We start from the raw sequence: 14,873 nt of genomic DNA, 5'->3' as shown, positions 1-14,873 counted from the left end.
AATCATTAATCTTATAATAGGCTTTTTTACATAAAGTAAGCTTCACGTGAGCTTTAAATCTGTTCTCTGACAAATTTAAAATATTATCTGGTATTTTATTGTAAAAACGTATACATAACCCCAAAAAAAAGATGAATTTAATTTACTTAATCTAGAATTTTGAACAACAATTTTATTTTTATTCCTTGTATTGTAAGTATGCCTTTCACAGTTTCTCAGAAGGAGAGATACATTTTTACGCACATACATAATGTTTTCATAAATAAGTTTCAAGTTAGGTCACATACCTCTGAAAATGCATTTGTCGGGAATGTGGGTTTCCTCACGATGTTTTCCTTCACCGCTGAGCACGTGGTAATCATTTACGATCCAAGCATGAAACCGATAAGAAATTCGATAATCATTGGTGTAGGCCTGCGACCTCAAAGTAAGAGGCAAGCGTTCTACCAACTGGGCTACCACGGCTCTTGTAATAAAAATGTTTCACTTACCAAATCTAAATATGGACAATCTTCCAATGTCTGGCCTGTCAAGGAGTGTGCCTTCGTATGCATCTTTTATTTTAACTAACGCCCATAGATCGACGCCTTCGTAGAGATATGGGTATTGTATTCTGAAGTTACACCATCGGACTAGCTGAAAGAAAATAATCAAGATTTTAAAAGATTGTTTTTTAATTAACTCTGAGTACCTACTCGTAGTAGGCGTCTTAGATTTAACCCTTTGTTCCTTCCCATTGCCACAACTACGTAATTACCGTCAAAATTCTTAATTATGCGGAGCTAGCAAATCATTCAAAGAATTGTCACGTGATACAGATTTGGATCCGTTTAATATTCGACCTAAAGAAATTAAGTACCAGCCATGATGTAGTTTTGATCAGCCTGTAATGTCCTAACCAAACTAGGGATCACAAAGTGATTTTTGTGATTTGTCCGCACAGGGATTCGAACCTGGGACCGCCGGAATGTGAGCCCGACCAACCACTGAACCACAAATGGATCAAGGTCATGGGTATGCATATGCATGGTAGTGAATGTATATATATATATTGTATTTTTTATAGATATTATTTCTTTAGATAAGTATATATTATTTATTATTCATATTTTTTTTTGTTATGTATCATTATATGTTTATTGCACCAGCCCGTGCTCCAATGAATAATCTTCTTTCACCCTAAGGTTGCCTGGCAGAAATTGCTGTTTAGCAATAAGGCCGCCTATTGTGCTTATGTTTTATTCGTATGTTTATGTCCTTTATATATGTTGTTGTGCAATAAAGTATTATTGATTGATTGATTGATTGAATGTAATTAACTCACCAATCTGTGTGCCTTTGGTACAATGAAGTCACGAGCTCGGAGGAATCTTAGAAGGAATACGTCGTCCATACGGTAAGGGTTGCACTCTCCACGCTCTATAAAATACGGGAATTACCATCAAAATTATAACAGACATCGATTACCATCGTCATCTCCCTAGCATTATCCCGTTTTTCACAGGGTCCGATTACCTAACCTGAAGATTTGACAGGTCTGGTTTTTACAGAAACGCCTTCATGTCTGATCTTCCAACCCGCGAAGGGAAAACCAGCCCAATACAGTTACATACCTCCGAAAATGCATTTCTCGTGAATGTGGGTTTTCTCACGATGTGTTCTTCACCGTAGAGCACGTGATAATCATGTATGATGCAAACATGAATTCGAAAACAAATTCGACAATCATTGGTTTAGGCTTGTGCTGGTTTCGAACCTGCGACCTCAAAGCGAGAGACAGGCGTTCTTCCAACTGGGCTACCACGGCTTCTCAAAAACAGGCATCGATTATATCGCCCTAAATATATCGAGCTAGCCAGCCTCAGTTTTTAGGTCTTTTAGCTTTGGCATTGATTTTTACATACGAATATAGCCTTGTACTCAAAACTAGTATAAAAATTAATGACTCAATTAGTTCTTTTAATATTTGCAAATTTAATTCAAGTCTAGACTAGGCGAGATGTTTGGCAACATAATATTTTAAGTTAAAGCAGGTTCTTTGCAAAATTAAAAAAAAAACTATTTATGTCTGTTAACGGCAAACTGGCCTACATGTTTATTTATGAGCAATAAACTGCAGTCAAAGAAATATCTTAAAATAGTTTAAAGTTTAAAGAAAGGAAAATAATTGTTAACAAAAACTCGCCACTCGGCTTAATGCGTTGTAAGTTTTGTATTTTTTTTCTCATACGACATTACTTACACAACACAACATGCTTACATTACTTTTTGGCTTTAATCGCACATGAATCAAACGCCTGTGCGTGAACACTCTTATACATCTCCATGTGCTTGAATTTACCGCTTATCAAGTGGTCGTCGCTACCGCCACGCAACGCGCCGCTTCGGACGTAATATTATTATTGTTTATTCTATGGTTGAGGGTCAACCGGTAATTATAATGAAAACGTGCTTCATTTAGGGGAAATCGTAATATGCGATCAGACCTAATTAAATATTTTGTGCGAAACTGACATTTTGTTTTGGGTGAAACTGACATCTTGTTTGGGCGAAGCCAATGTCGGGATCAGAATGCACCTTTGGTGTATCATCCGTTTCCACTCGCAACGGATCGTGTGCTCAGAGTTAAAGGATCGTGTGTCATACTTAGTGAGGTATGTTACTGACCTAATAATGTATAAAAAGAAAAGTGGACTAAGTTACTGGTTACTCCTCTCTTTTTCCTAATTGTATGCTCAGTAAGTGGTGGGGGCAGCGCTGTCAGCTCAGTATTAGCTTACCGCCCATGCGCAACGGATGTGCTGTCAACATTGCGTGCTGTGCTTAATCAAAGTACCTTTTGATTTTTTTTGACGTGACTTATTGTAGATTTGCCGCAGATGGCATTAACAACTTGGCCGGACAAATGGGGAACGCTGAAGGCTCTCACCGGGTACAACGTTTAAGACAACAGGCCTGAGGGTGCCCAGTTGGGCGCGCACCTCATCTCAGGGCGTCGTCTGAGAGGGAAAATAATTGAAAGAATTAATCGACCCTAGGGGGTCGATAGTGATAAGCGCTGATTGTAGAAAATCGTCGACCACGCCGGCGGGGTCGGTATCGGGGTCCTGAAGTGTTTGGTGTCGCGAGCTGATTGGCTGCCTCTATGGCTAGAGAAATCAAAGTACCAATGTGTGGCTGTTACTTGTTTGCCATATGCATTACTCTTACCGTATATCATGTCCCGTAGTTCAGCGCAGGCTATGTGCCTGGTAGCGACGTCCTCGTTGCACATCTCATGGGCTAACTCCAACAGTTCAGGGTCCTCATGTGTCGACAGCTCGGCCTCAAAGCCGATCTCCAGAAAGCACTTGTACATTATGAAGTCCTGGTACCTGTGTAGGGCAAACAGAAAAAAAAACATGAATGTAAGCTATTGCATAAACTTTTTCAAATTTGTATAAAAATATATATCCCTTTCTCGAAGATGCACTTACGAAGTTTTCGCTCAGGCGACGATGCATGAACAAAGGAAAAATAATAAACAATTAAACCAAAAAATAAATCTTAAAAGCCATTACTTGCATTGGTTACACTCTAAAGTACCGGATTGGTAACAATAAAAAAGTAAAAGAACAAGACACTATAAGAGATGATTACAAGGGCAAGGAAGGGCACGGTTAGATGCCATTGCCGATCTATATATAGCCGATCTATATAGCTTTATAGTGAAAACCACAACCGCCTTTATAAATCTGATGTGATTTTCTTAAACAAAACCTCGACTTTCAATTAATTACAATCCGGGTAAAAAATTCATCACTATTTTTTACCTGGATCGAAACTATTTTTTCTACTTCTCCTTCTTATCGTGTGGGTTGTGAGGTGGAATACCAGCCTCATCAACTCTTGTGTCAAGGTTATGATTGAACCGTCAAAAGCCCCTGACATGGCTCATGTAAAGATTACTCACTTACATCAGTAAGTAGTAAGCGAGACCAACGGCTTAACGTGCCTTCCGAAGCATGGATCATCTTACTTTCGGACAATCAGGTGATCAGCCTGTAATCACTAAAACTAGGGATCACAGAGTGATTTTTTTGATATGTCCCCACCGGGATTCGAACCCGGGGCCCCCAGATCGTGAGCTCAACGCTCAACAACTGGACCACGGAGGCCGTTATTTTGTCTACTGCGAAGTTATGTACATCCGAATATGATTTTTCAAAAATGCGCTTACGTGTTTTAGTGACATCGTAACGAATACTGAGGGGGATGATTTAGACCATGATTCTGAGTTGAGATCAAATGGAATTTTCCGTCGTCCGTTGTTTTTCGGCATTTGACTGGGAGATAAATTATAAAATGCTAATCTGGAAATAGAAGCCAGTGTAGGTGTGGTGTTAATAAACAAATCTCATCTTCGACACTGTCCTCTGTGACAGTTCTTACATAAAAAGTAAAAACAGGGACTTGAGCATGATCTTGAGGGCATACTCGGCTGAGATTAGTTTATTAATACCATTACTTAGTTGATCAAAAATCAATTTCATTTCACTTTTGACTTATTTTCAAATTTTATTTATGAATTAAGTAGGTAATAATGAATATCTTCACTTAATGAGTATGTATGACCGCTTTTATTGATGACGTCACAGGCCAGTATTTCCATGCAAACATTAAAGTGAACTTTCGTGTTGACGTTTCGTAAATAGTATCCCATTTGACTAGGTTGTCAAGTAGATTATTATGTGAAATAAACTGAGAGGAAAATTTTGTGACTCGAAACAGCGCGGTAACATAGGTACCTAATGAATGCCAAGGCCTACTCGTAGTCTTAACGAACAATTCAAACAACAACAATTCAAAAAGTCAAGTCATTCATTACCTGATGTTTTTTTAATACCTTTGACATTTTTTTTTTGTACGAAACTTAAGGAAGGTTTATGTTTATTTCGTTGCGACTTTAGTTCTTAATTCTAAAAACGAAAATTTAAAATAACCTTTCAAACTTTACTTATGGACCTAATTACTATCGTGAGAATGACAGCATAGTCTCACAAGATGCTCTATAAGTTAGCTCGACTTATCCTATGCGAAACAATAGTACTAGGACTATATACAATTTAAGAGGTAACAATGTATTGTAGTCAGTGCTAATGAATGGGCAACATGGGAAGCCCACGCTAATGTGGTAATGAGCATTAATGGGCCTACACGGTCGAAACAATGGAGCCATTGCTTCGTCGTAAGCCTAGAACGTAACGTGTTGCTAAGTTATGTGCGCCTAGTAGTTTTGGACGGTGGGCGATGATCCATTCATGTATTTAACATATATATACAAAATAAATTCCTAATGGGACGGACAAAATCAATAGCGATCCGGAGAAAACTAGCAACCACTTTTATTCTTCTCCAGTAACCGACCTTATCAACCCTGGTGTCAGGATTACTATTGAGTAACCTGACTGACATAGCTCATGTAACGACTGCATACGTAAGTGACGACCTTACAAAGATCTGGGGGGTTAAAAGGCCACATCGAAGCAATTCATCTAAAAAAGCAATATTGCTATTTGACAGTTGTGTGCACTGCGCATTTGCTTTTATATGCGCAAATGTCAAATTGCAATATTGCTTTTTTGGATGAATTGCTTTGATGTAGCGTTTTACTTTTTAACCCCACGGGTCTTTTTGACCGCCGTGCGCCGTTTGCGTTGTCAGTAGGTATATGATAAGATGTTATGGTAGAAAAATAGATATCCTATACCTACGGTAGATAAATATATATCCACACGTCAGCGACCGTTTCTGTTAGACTAACGTGCTAGGTGGTCAGCCGTATGGCTCTATAATGTTCGAGCCAACTGTGTTAGTGAAAACTGCACTTAAATTAGTAACTCATTGGTTCAAGTCCATTCACATAGACATTGTCTGGCCCGCTCCACACCATTATCTGTTCCGGCCCTAAGTTACCAACTTGTTATTTTAAGAATATGACTAAGGCAAAGTAATGTGTGTGTTTTTCTTTGTTTAGTAGACACAAGTGGGTAGGTACAAATGACTAATTATCTCTTTTATAATTTGTTTGCTTAGTACGGATTACACAAAATGGTTGGTGGTAGGTTTTTTTTAAATAATATAGGCTCGCGTTTGACCACAATCTCGCCTGATGGTAAGTGACAATGTGGTCTAGGGTGGATCACGCTTACCTAGCAAATGCCTATTCACTCTAGCCTTGAAGATTCGCAGATTATAACGAGTTGAAAAAACAGACGACGACAGAAAGTTCGTATAAAATAAAATAAAAATAAATAAATCCAATGTTACGAGTATGCCTGGAGGAAAAGCGCCTTCACTTTTCTTGTACTCTGGTCTTATCTACCTAAAGGTTAGGTAATAAAGCTCTTTTTACATTTTTTTTTAAACCACAATACGGTTTGTTTCGGTACCAGTCTTCTCAGTTCGTTCGTCTTACAAACAGCAGTAAGTTTTATTATCTAAAACAGTCAAACTTACCTCGCATAAAGAATAACAAGTTATGTCCATCGTAATGATCACTTTTAGACCAAGGTATAGAAAAGAAATTATGTAAAGATAATTAAACATACTGGGCTGGACACGTGTGCCGCATGCATCTGGAACGATGGGCAAAGATCATCACGCATTGGGTACCACAGGACGGACACCGTAGACGTGGTAGACCCCGGAAACGATGGCGCGATGATCTCGACGGTTATCGAAAAGACTGGATAGAGCTCGCACAGAACCGGGATACTTGGAAAAATATGGGGGAGGCCTTTGCTCAGCAGTGGGATCATATAGGCTAATAATAATAATTATGCTTTGCATTTCGTCCTCGAGATTAGTATTTTATACTTGTAGTAACGCATAGATGCTACCACTCTGCACTGTATTTGAGAGTATTTACAATATTTTCTTAATTTTTATTTTTTAATGTAGGGTATCTCCATATTTGCCTCACTCTCGCCAACTTCGTTCTCGCCATTCGCAGTTCAGTGCTCGACCACTCCACTTGTGTTCTCCCACTTTTATAAAAGTAATAAAATAAAAATAAAAAATGTCTAAACGTAAATCGCCAAGTAATATTGAAGACGAATTTAGTCGACTTTTTAAGAAAATGAAGAAGCTGGAGAAAAAGATTCGTGTCCACAATGACACGACAAACCCAGAACCAGGTATGTGCAAGTGTTACTTTTTAGTGTTTTTTATAAAGTGATTCTATAGTAACATTGTATGCCTAATAAAAAGATGCATCGATATATCCATTGGGGGTATTTCACCGCATGCTTACGTTAGCGCTCAACTCGCTGGGGGTTGCGCCTACCCGATATTTTTTAGATAACGCCCGTTATCTAAATTTTTTATACTTAACGATTATTTAATCGTTAAATACAATACACACGGAGCAGTGTTTACTGCGTAATAACGGCCGTGATTTTGTTAACTACAAAGTAATATTCGTTATTTAGGCATTACGAATAAAATTATAAAAATATAATTATGTACGAGTTATACACGGGGTATGGATGCTGTACTGACCCACGGTATTTTTTTTCCCATTTTAGGGCCACCAAGGCCAGATCCTGGTGAAGGAACATCTTCAAGACCACCAGACACCTACTTCACGCCGCCGCGTGATACATCGGAACATGATGTACTGGAACTATTCGAAGACGAATCTCCTGCGGGCGCTGAAAAGAATACACCGCCCGACGAGCAGGGATCTGGTGTTATTTCGTTTGCCGAACAAAACTATGATCATAATATATTGGACTTGGAGCCTTCGGACCAACCCGCCCGAATTACGCCTCTCAGGGCTGATCAAATATCGAATGCTGATGTGAATGAACCCAGCCAGTCTATAGTTTTAGACGACGACGTATTAGAAATCCTAGGCGAGGATCCCACTGCGACACTTAAATATGGTCCGGACATCCGGACAGAGCTGGCCTCTAGGTTTCAGCACATAGCAACCGAAGGTTTACCTAGAGAAGATCGCAAGAAGCTCATTGAGAAATACCCTTTACCGGCGAACTGTCTTCATGTGGGTGCTCCCACCATTAATCCAGAAATCAAAGCGGCTTTGACGGATAACATCATTAAAAGAGATAAAGGGATTGAATCTAAACAAAAAGAAATGGCTAGCGCAATAACATGCTTAACTGACATTATCTCGATCCACCTTAATTCAAAAGATAAGGATAACCAGGTGTTACAAAAACTTATGGACATCGGACGCATCCTCTGCGACATTCAGCACGGAGATTCCATCACCAGGCGGAATTTTATTCTGTTCGCAGTCAAAAATGACATGCAAGAACACTTAAAGAGTACTAAAATTGACACCTCTTTGTTCGGACAAAATCTATCGGACACGCTAAAATCAGCTAAGGCTGTAAACAAGTCCGGCGCTGACTTGAAGATACCAGAGGCCAATAAGAATATCCCTAAAAAAGCGAAACCTACGCAACCTTTAAACCGCAGAGCCGCCGCTACCTCGCGCAGGCCAGCGGGAGCGGCGCCGACCACACGCGGCCGTGCAGCAGCGGCAGCCCCGCGCGCACCCTTCCCGGGCCAGCCGCAGCCCGCGCCCGCATTCAGGACGTCGTCGACGCAGCCGCAAGCAGCGGCGCAGCCACAGCAGCAGCCTCGTCGACGCTATTAGATCCAGTTAAGTACGCAGGTCGCCTGTCACGCTTTTTTAACCAGTGGTCTCTTATAACAGAGGACCATAACATACTTTCATGGATTAAAGGGTATAAAATAGAATTTTCTGCACCGGTTATCCAAACCTCACAGCCCGTCGCGCCGACTTATTCTTCGTCGGAAAAAACCGATTATAATGAGGCCATAGAGAAATTGCTCGAAATAGGCGCAATATCAAAATGCCAGCCTTGCAAAGGACAATTTTTGTCCAGTATATTTTTGATACCTAAACCAAACGGCAAAAAACGCTTCATTCTTAATTTAAAAAACTTAAATAAATTCATTTGTACAAGCCACTTTAAATTAGAAGATTTGCGTACTGCAATTAAATTAGTAACACATGATTGTTATATGGCCACCCTTGATCTCAAGGATGCATACTTTTTGATAAATATACACCCATGCTCACGAAAGTTTCTGCGCTTTCGTTTTGAAGAAGAACTGTACGAATTTAATGTTTTGCCGTTCGGTTTAAATACAGCACCATACATATTTACTAAGATCATGAAACCGGTTATTAAGTTGTTACGATCTGCGGGCCTCCTATCAACCCTATATTTAGATGACTGGCTTTTATTTGGTAAAGACAAGGAACAATGCTTGACAAATATAAAACTGACAAAGGATTTGTTAATTTCTCTGGGGTTCATTATCAATGAAGAAAAAAGTGTCTTGTTACCCTCGACTTCATGCAAGTTCTTAGGAATGATTATCGACTCCAACAATTTTCAAATCACCTTACCACCTGAAAAAAGAATCCATATAAAATCCGAGTTAGAAAAATTCCTAACATTTAAACGCTGTCAAATTAGGAAGTTTGCTCAGCTAGTCGGTTTGCTTGTATCAGCGTGTCCAGCAATAGAATACGGGTGGTTATACACTAAGGAAATGGAGCGATGCAAATTCATTAATTTGTCAAATAATAACGATGACTATGATAAATATATGGACATTCCCGACACTTTGCTTCCTGATGTACGCTGGTGGTTACGTTCCATCGATCATGCTACTCATCGTATCAGAGACGATGAGTACAGCATTGAAGTATATTCAGACGCCTCAACTACGGGGTGGGGCGCGGCATGTGATGGTAAGACCGCTAGCGGACAGTGGTCATGTAGCGAGCAGCAGTGTCATATCAATTATTTAGAATTGCTAGCAGCCTTTTTAGCGTTAAAGATTTTTGCTAAACATTTACGCAACTGCCAAATCCTTCTTCGACTGGATAATACGACAGCAATATCGTACATCAACAGAATGGGAGGAATTCAATTCCCCCACCTCACGCATGTATCAAAACAAATCTGGCAGTGGTGTGAATGTCGCAAACTTTTAGTATTTGCGTCCTACATAAGTTCGAAGGACAACTCAATCGCAGACGCAGAATCACGTAAAAACCACCCTGATATCGAATGGGAGCTAGCTGACCATGCTTTTGTGTCTTTAACACGTAGGTTTGGACAACCAGACATTGATCTGTTCGCGAGTCGCATAAATAATAAATGCGAAAGATACATTTCATGGAACCGTGATCCAGATGCGTTTGCTGTCAATTCGTTTACAATACCTTGGTCTACATATTTTTTTTACGCATTCCCTCCTTTCTCGATGATTTTAAAGACATTGCGAAAGATTAGTTCAGACAAAGCCAAAGGCATAATGATTGTTCCCCTGTGGCCAACACAGCCCTGGTTTCCACTTTTCTCAGCTCTTTGTTGTTCAGAAATGCTAATATTCAAGCCTAATGAGAATGTTCTTATTTCTCATTACAGCTCACCGAACCGACAGATACACACCTCCCTTACCCTGGCTGCAGGAGTCTTGTCCGGGAGGCGCTGACCAGACGAAGCATCCCACCGTCATCACTCGATATCATGCTAGCCTCTCTTTCTGCTAGTTCTATCAAGCAGTACGACGTATATTTAAAAAAGTGGTGGTTGTTTTGTGAGTCAAAAAATCTGGACATATATGTGGCTTCTGTGCCCACAGTTATATACTTCCTGACTGATTTATTTAATTCTGGTTCCCAATATGGCACTTTAAATTCATGCAGATCTGCTCTTTCGCTCTTATTAGGATCTAATTTAGCCAAGGACGATAGAATACTTAGATTTTTCAAGGGGGTCTACCGGTTACGACCACCCCTTCCCAAATATAATGCTACTTGGGACACAAATTGCGTCTTAGATATTATAGACACTTGGTATCCAAATGAAAATATATCGTTAGATCAGTTATCTAGAAAAACCTTAACCTTGTTAGCTCTAGCCTCAGCCCACAGAATGCAAACGTTTTCAAAAATAAATATAAAAAATATAGTCAGTCAAAACAACTTAATTTCAATTAAAATTTCTGACCTTATTAAAACTTCCAAACCCGGCTCGAAACAACCTGTTCTCTATTTACCATTCTTTAATGATAAACCCTCTATCTGCCCCGCACAGACACTAACGTCTTACCTAGATAGGACAAGCGTGTTACGAAAGTCTGACAATTTATTCATAGCAGTGAGTAAACCACATAAGGCGGTAGGTGCACAGACCCTCAGCCGGTGGATCAAGCGTACGCTGAGCGAGTGTGGTATCGATACTAGCATATTCTCCGCGCACAGCACGCGCCACGCGAGCACGTCGCGCGCTCGCTCGCTCGGCGTCAACATTGATGCTATACGCAGCACCGCCGGCTGGAGTGGACACTCTAATACCTTTGCTAGGTTCTACGATAGAACCATTATTAGGAAAGATAATTTGTCCCTGGCTAGAGCAGTCTTTGATGACCATTAAATAGGTATCAATAATTATAATTACCAGAGTTTAAAATTATTATGTTTTGTTTGCCTTAGTTTGTTATAGAAGTCAATCCATTTATAATTTGTCTTTAAAATGATTTTGTATCTGTTATAATTATTATAATAATAATAATAATCAGGTTACTAATTGAGATAGAAATTATAACATTTTGGTCTATGAAAATGTAAATTATTATTTATTACCATCAGTCAATTTCCCAATTTAACTCTCAAAGTCTACAAGTATAAAATACTAATCTCGAGGACGAAATGCAAAGCATAATTGATGATTAAACGAACTTACCAAGTGAAGTTCTATCATAATTATGCGAAGCATTTCGTCCGAAGAGATTAGTATACACATCCCACCCTCCCTTCTATGTAGAAACCCAATAAACCAAGGAAATTGACATAAATGATCAACACTGAAGCCTCAACTTAATGACGAGAACGAAGTTGGCGAGAGTGAGGCAAATATGGAGATACCCTACATTAAAAAATAAAAATTAAGAAAATATTGTAAATACTCTCAAATACAGTGCAGAGTGGTAGCATCTATGCGTTACTACAAGTATAAAATACTAATCTCTTCGGACGAAATGCTTCGCATAATTATGATAGAACTTCACTTGGTAAGTTCGTTTAATCATCAATAATAATTAAACATATACACAGCGCAAAGATGCAACTAGAGAGCATTGGCGAGGAGTTTCCAATTCGATTTTATTTTATTTATGTCAATGGTTAGCTATATAGTGTTGTCGCGCTTTCGTTACTCGCACTGTGGTGATGTCGAAACTATGTTTAAGACCCAACCGACCCAACATACGTCCCCAAAGTGCGAACATTAAACAGGTATATTATAAAACTCATATACTGGTTTCCATCGATCATAATTAGCTTTCTTTCTTATTATTAATATTATTATTTTCTTAGTTGTAATGTACAAGTCACTATTTATTTTTTTTTATTTCTCTTTTTCTAGACTGTTTTGTTTTTCATTGTATTACTTTGAACATCATTGCGTAATGCGCTTTATACTTGATAACATTTTGTAATTTAAAAAATATGGGGTAACCTGTTAATTGCTTAGCGTTTAGTATTAAGATTGTAACAACATCATTGAATACACATTAAGCTGTTGGATACCTGAATAATAAATAAATAAAATAAAAACATTCGCAGAAAGGGTACATCACTGATCCTAACACACGTCCTGAAGCGAGAATTACAAAGAAAAACGTTCAAAAACTATAATTCGAAATTCCTTGCCCGTTTACCTACGTCTACCATGAAACGGCAATCTCACAACCATATAAATAACCCTTTACGTTCCTTTAAATATATTATATTAACAATGTAATGCAAATTAGTAATATGCACTTAATTTTGTTGTTTACATACAGTATTTAATTAATAGACCTGAATACGTCAATTTTATCAATGTTTATCGTTTTGTGTGCGTAATGTTCCACTGCTACAGATAATTTGGACTCAATATGAAAACATAGATAATAAATATTGTTAACATTGTTTACAAACAAGATTGAATACACCAATCCAAAATGAAGGACTTTTGACTGTACGGTTTATTAAATGAAACTTGGGACAACATGGTTGCGCAACCGACAAGACACCAGCTGTCCACTGCATACATTTTTATGGTGGCACCACCTATTTTTTTTTTTGACGTGACTTATTGTAGATTTGGCGCAGATGGCATTAACTACTCGACCGGACAAATGGGGAGCGCTGAAGGCGCCCGGTATAACGTTTAAGACAACAGGCCTGAGGGTGCCCAGTTGGACGCGAATCTCGGCTCAGGACGTCGTCTGAGAGGAAAAATATTTGAAAGAATTAATCGACCCTAGTGGATTGATAGCGATACGCGCTGATTGAGGGAAATCGTCGACCACGCCGGCGGGGTCGGTATCGGGGTCCTGAAGTGGTGTCGCGAGCTGATTGCTGCCTCTATGGCTAGAGTAATCAAGTCGTCGGGATCGTATATTACGGCCTTTGGGTGGCACCACATTGGTGTCCTAGTGAGCTGGGGTCCTTAGGACGAATGTTATAAATACCTGCTTATTGTTTCATGGATAGCTGGCGATATCCTCTTACATAGAACGGGGATACCACAATCTATAGGTACTAATATTGTCCTAGTAATTCATGAAGCTAGAAGCAAAGATTACATGCCTAATAATAGTTGCATGTTTCAACAAAATTGCGTCTGTTGGTACAACTTAAAAAAATACATATATTTTTAGATATATACACAACTCACGCATATTTCCCACAGGGGTAAACAGAGACTGTGGAATTCCATTTGCTTCGATCCTGACACAGTTCTCTTGCTTCCAACACATTCATCAATCGTTTCATACACGCACGCCGGTTCTGAGTAGATATTAATTACTCTACCCTATATATGGTTAGATATTACTTACTTTAAATGCGAAAATAACTCTTTCTATTCTCTCCTTACCTCTTTCCGTAACTCTTACTGTCAACATACGCGTCCTGTAAAATGATTTGTTGACAGAAAGAGTTATCGAAAGAGGTAAAAAGAGAGGCAGCAGATTAAAGAAGAAGAAGAATAAAATAAATTTATTGCCAGTAATTATTTTTAATTTATTGCAATTTACATTAAGCGTGAAAGGGTTGTTACCTTAACCGGTTGTGTAAAAAACAAAATTGATTAATCGATTTGGATAAAAATTGTATACATAGAGAGATGGGAATCTAGAAATGGAACTCATTCGATAACTGAAGTCCGCGCGATCGAAGTCGCGATCGCAGAACTATTCGAAAATATGTACTTAAACCTTAAAAACTTTATTTAAGTTCACGCGCACACCTACGTTACATCTTTATGACAAGGACCAAAGTAATAAATGGATATACACCATAAAGTTTTATGATTCGCCAGATGCACGACCAAACGATGAATATGGTCAGGAGACAGGAGCCTTTCACCGGCTCACCTTCAAACCATTAAAACCTTCAGGGTTAAGCCTAGTTGGAAACGATACAAAATATCACTTGCGAAATTATCCGGATCTGATCTTACTTTCATTGGAAGTAAGGTAAATTTTTGTGTTGTTTATAAATGTTGTAATTGTTTGTTGTGTATTTTATGTACGGTACACATAATCATAATATCATGTTTGTTTTGTATATGTGCAATAAAGGGCGTTTGTTTGTATTGGTTTCTGGATTTGCTCCAATTATATCTAAGGTAGCCTGACGCGCTTCTGCCTCCGCAATACAGGTTAGATCCTAGTGCGAAAGTGGGCCGTGGTCGGCCGTCCAATGGTATGCCTATAGTAGGTACTACCGTGAACATGTTGTATTTTATTATTGTACTTTTACCATA

The 14,873-nt window shown here is 38.9% G+C and overlaps 2 protein-coding genes across 2 annotated transcripts in view; one reads left to right on the top strand and one right to left on the bottom strand.

Moving 5' to 3' along the window:
• LOC126370728 (clavesin-2-like) overlaps window positions 1-14,873 on the bottom strand; it is a 32,452-nt gene that overhangs the window by 3,725 nt on the left and 13,854 nt on the right. The window contains exons 2-4 of the mRNA XM_050015755.1: window positions 3,211-3,374; window positions 1,325-1,419; window positions 492-636 (exon numbers count right to left, since the gene is read on the bottom strand). Of these exons, the coding sequence (XP_049871712.1) occupies window positions 492-636; window positions 1,325-1,419; window positions 3,211-3,358 (388 nt within the window). The 5' untranslated portion in view covers window positions 3,359-3,374. The remainder of the gene's footprint in view (window positions 1-491; window positions 637-1,324; window positions 1,420-3,210; window positions 3,375-14,873) is intronic.
• Window positions 7,008-8,668, top strand: LOC126370787 (uncharacterized). The gene is made up of 2 exons (XM_050015812.1): window positions 7,008-7,178; window positions 7,569-8,668. Exons 1-2 carry the CDS (start codon window positions 7,061-7,063, stop codon window positions 8,666-8,668), a joined length of 1,218 nt encoding a protein of 405 aa, XP_049871769.1. The 5' UTR covers window positions 7,008-7,060.

The sequence above is a fragment of the Pectinophora gossypiella genome, chromosome 11 (assembly GCF_024362695.1).
Source record: "Pectinophora gossypiella chromosome 11, ilPecGoss1.1, whole genome shotgun sequence".
NCBI classification, from domain to species: domain Eukaryota; kingdom Metazoa; phylum Arthropoda; class Insecta; order Lepidoptera; family Gelechiidae; genus Pectinophora; species Pectinophora gossypiella.
The sequence above is the reverse complement of the archived record's forward strand: the minus strand, read 5'-3'. Positions and strand labels throughout refer to the sequence as shown.

Coding starts and splice junctions, on each gene's coding strand:
- LOC126370787 (XM_050015812.1), top strand. CDS start 7,061: ATGTCTAAACGTAAATCGCCAAGTAATATTGAAGACGAATTTAGTCGA. Junction 7,179..7,568: donor CACGACAAACCCAGAACCAG/GTATGTGCAAGT, acceptor TTCCCATTTTAG/GGCCACCAAGGCCAGATCCT.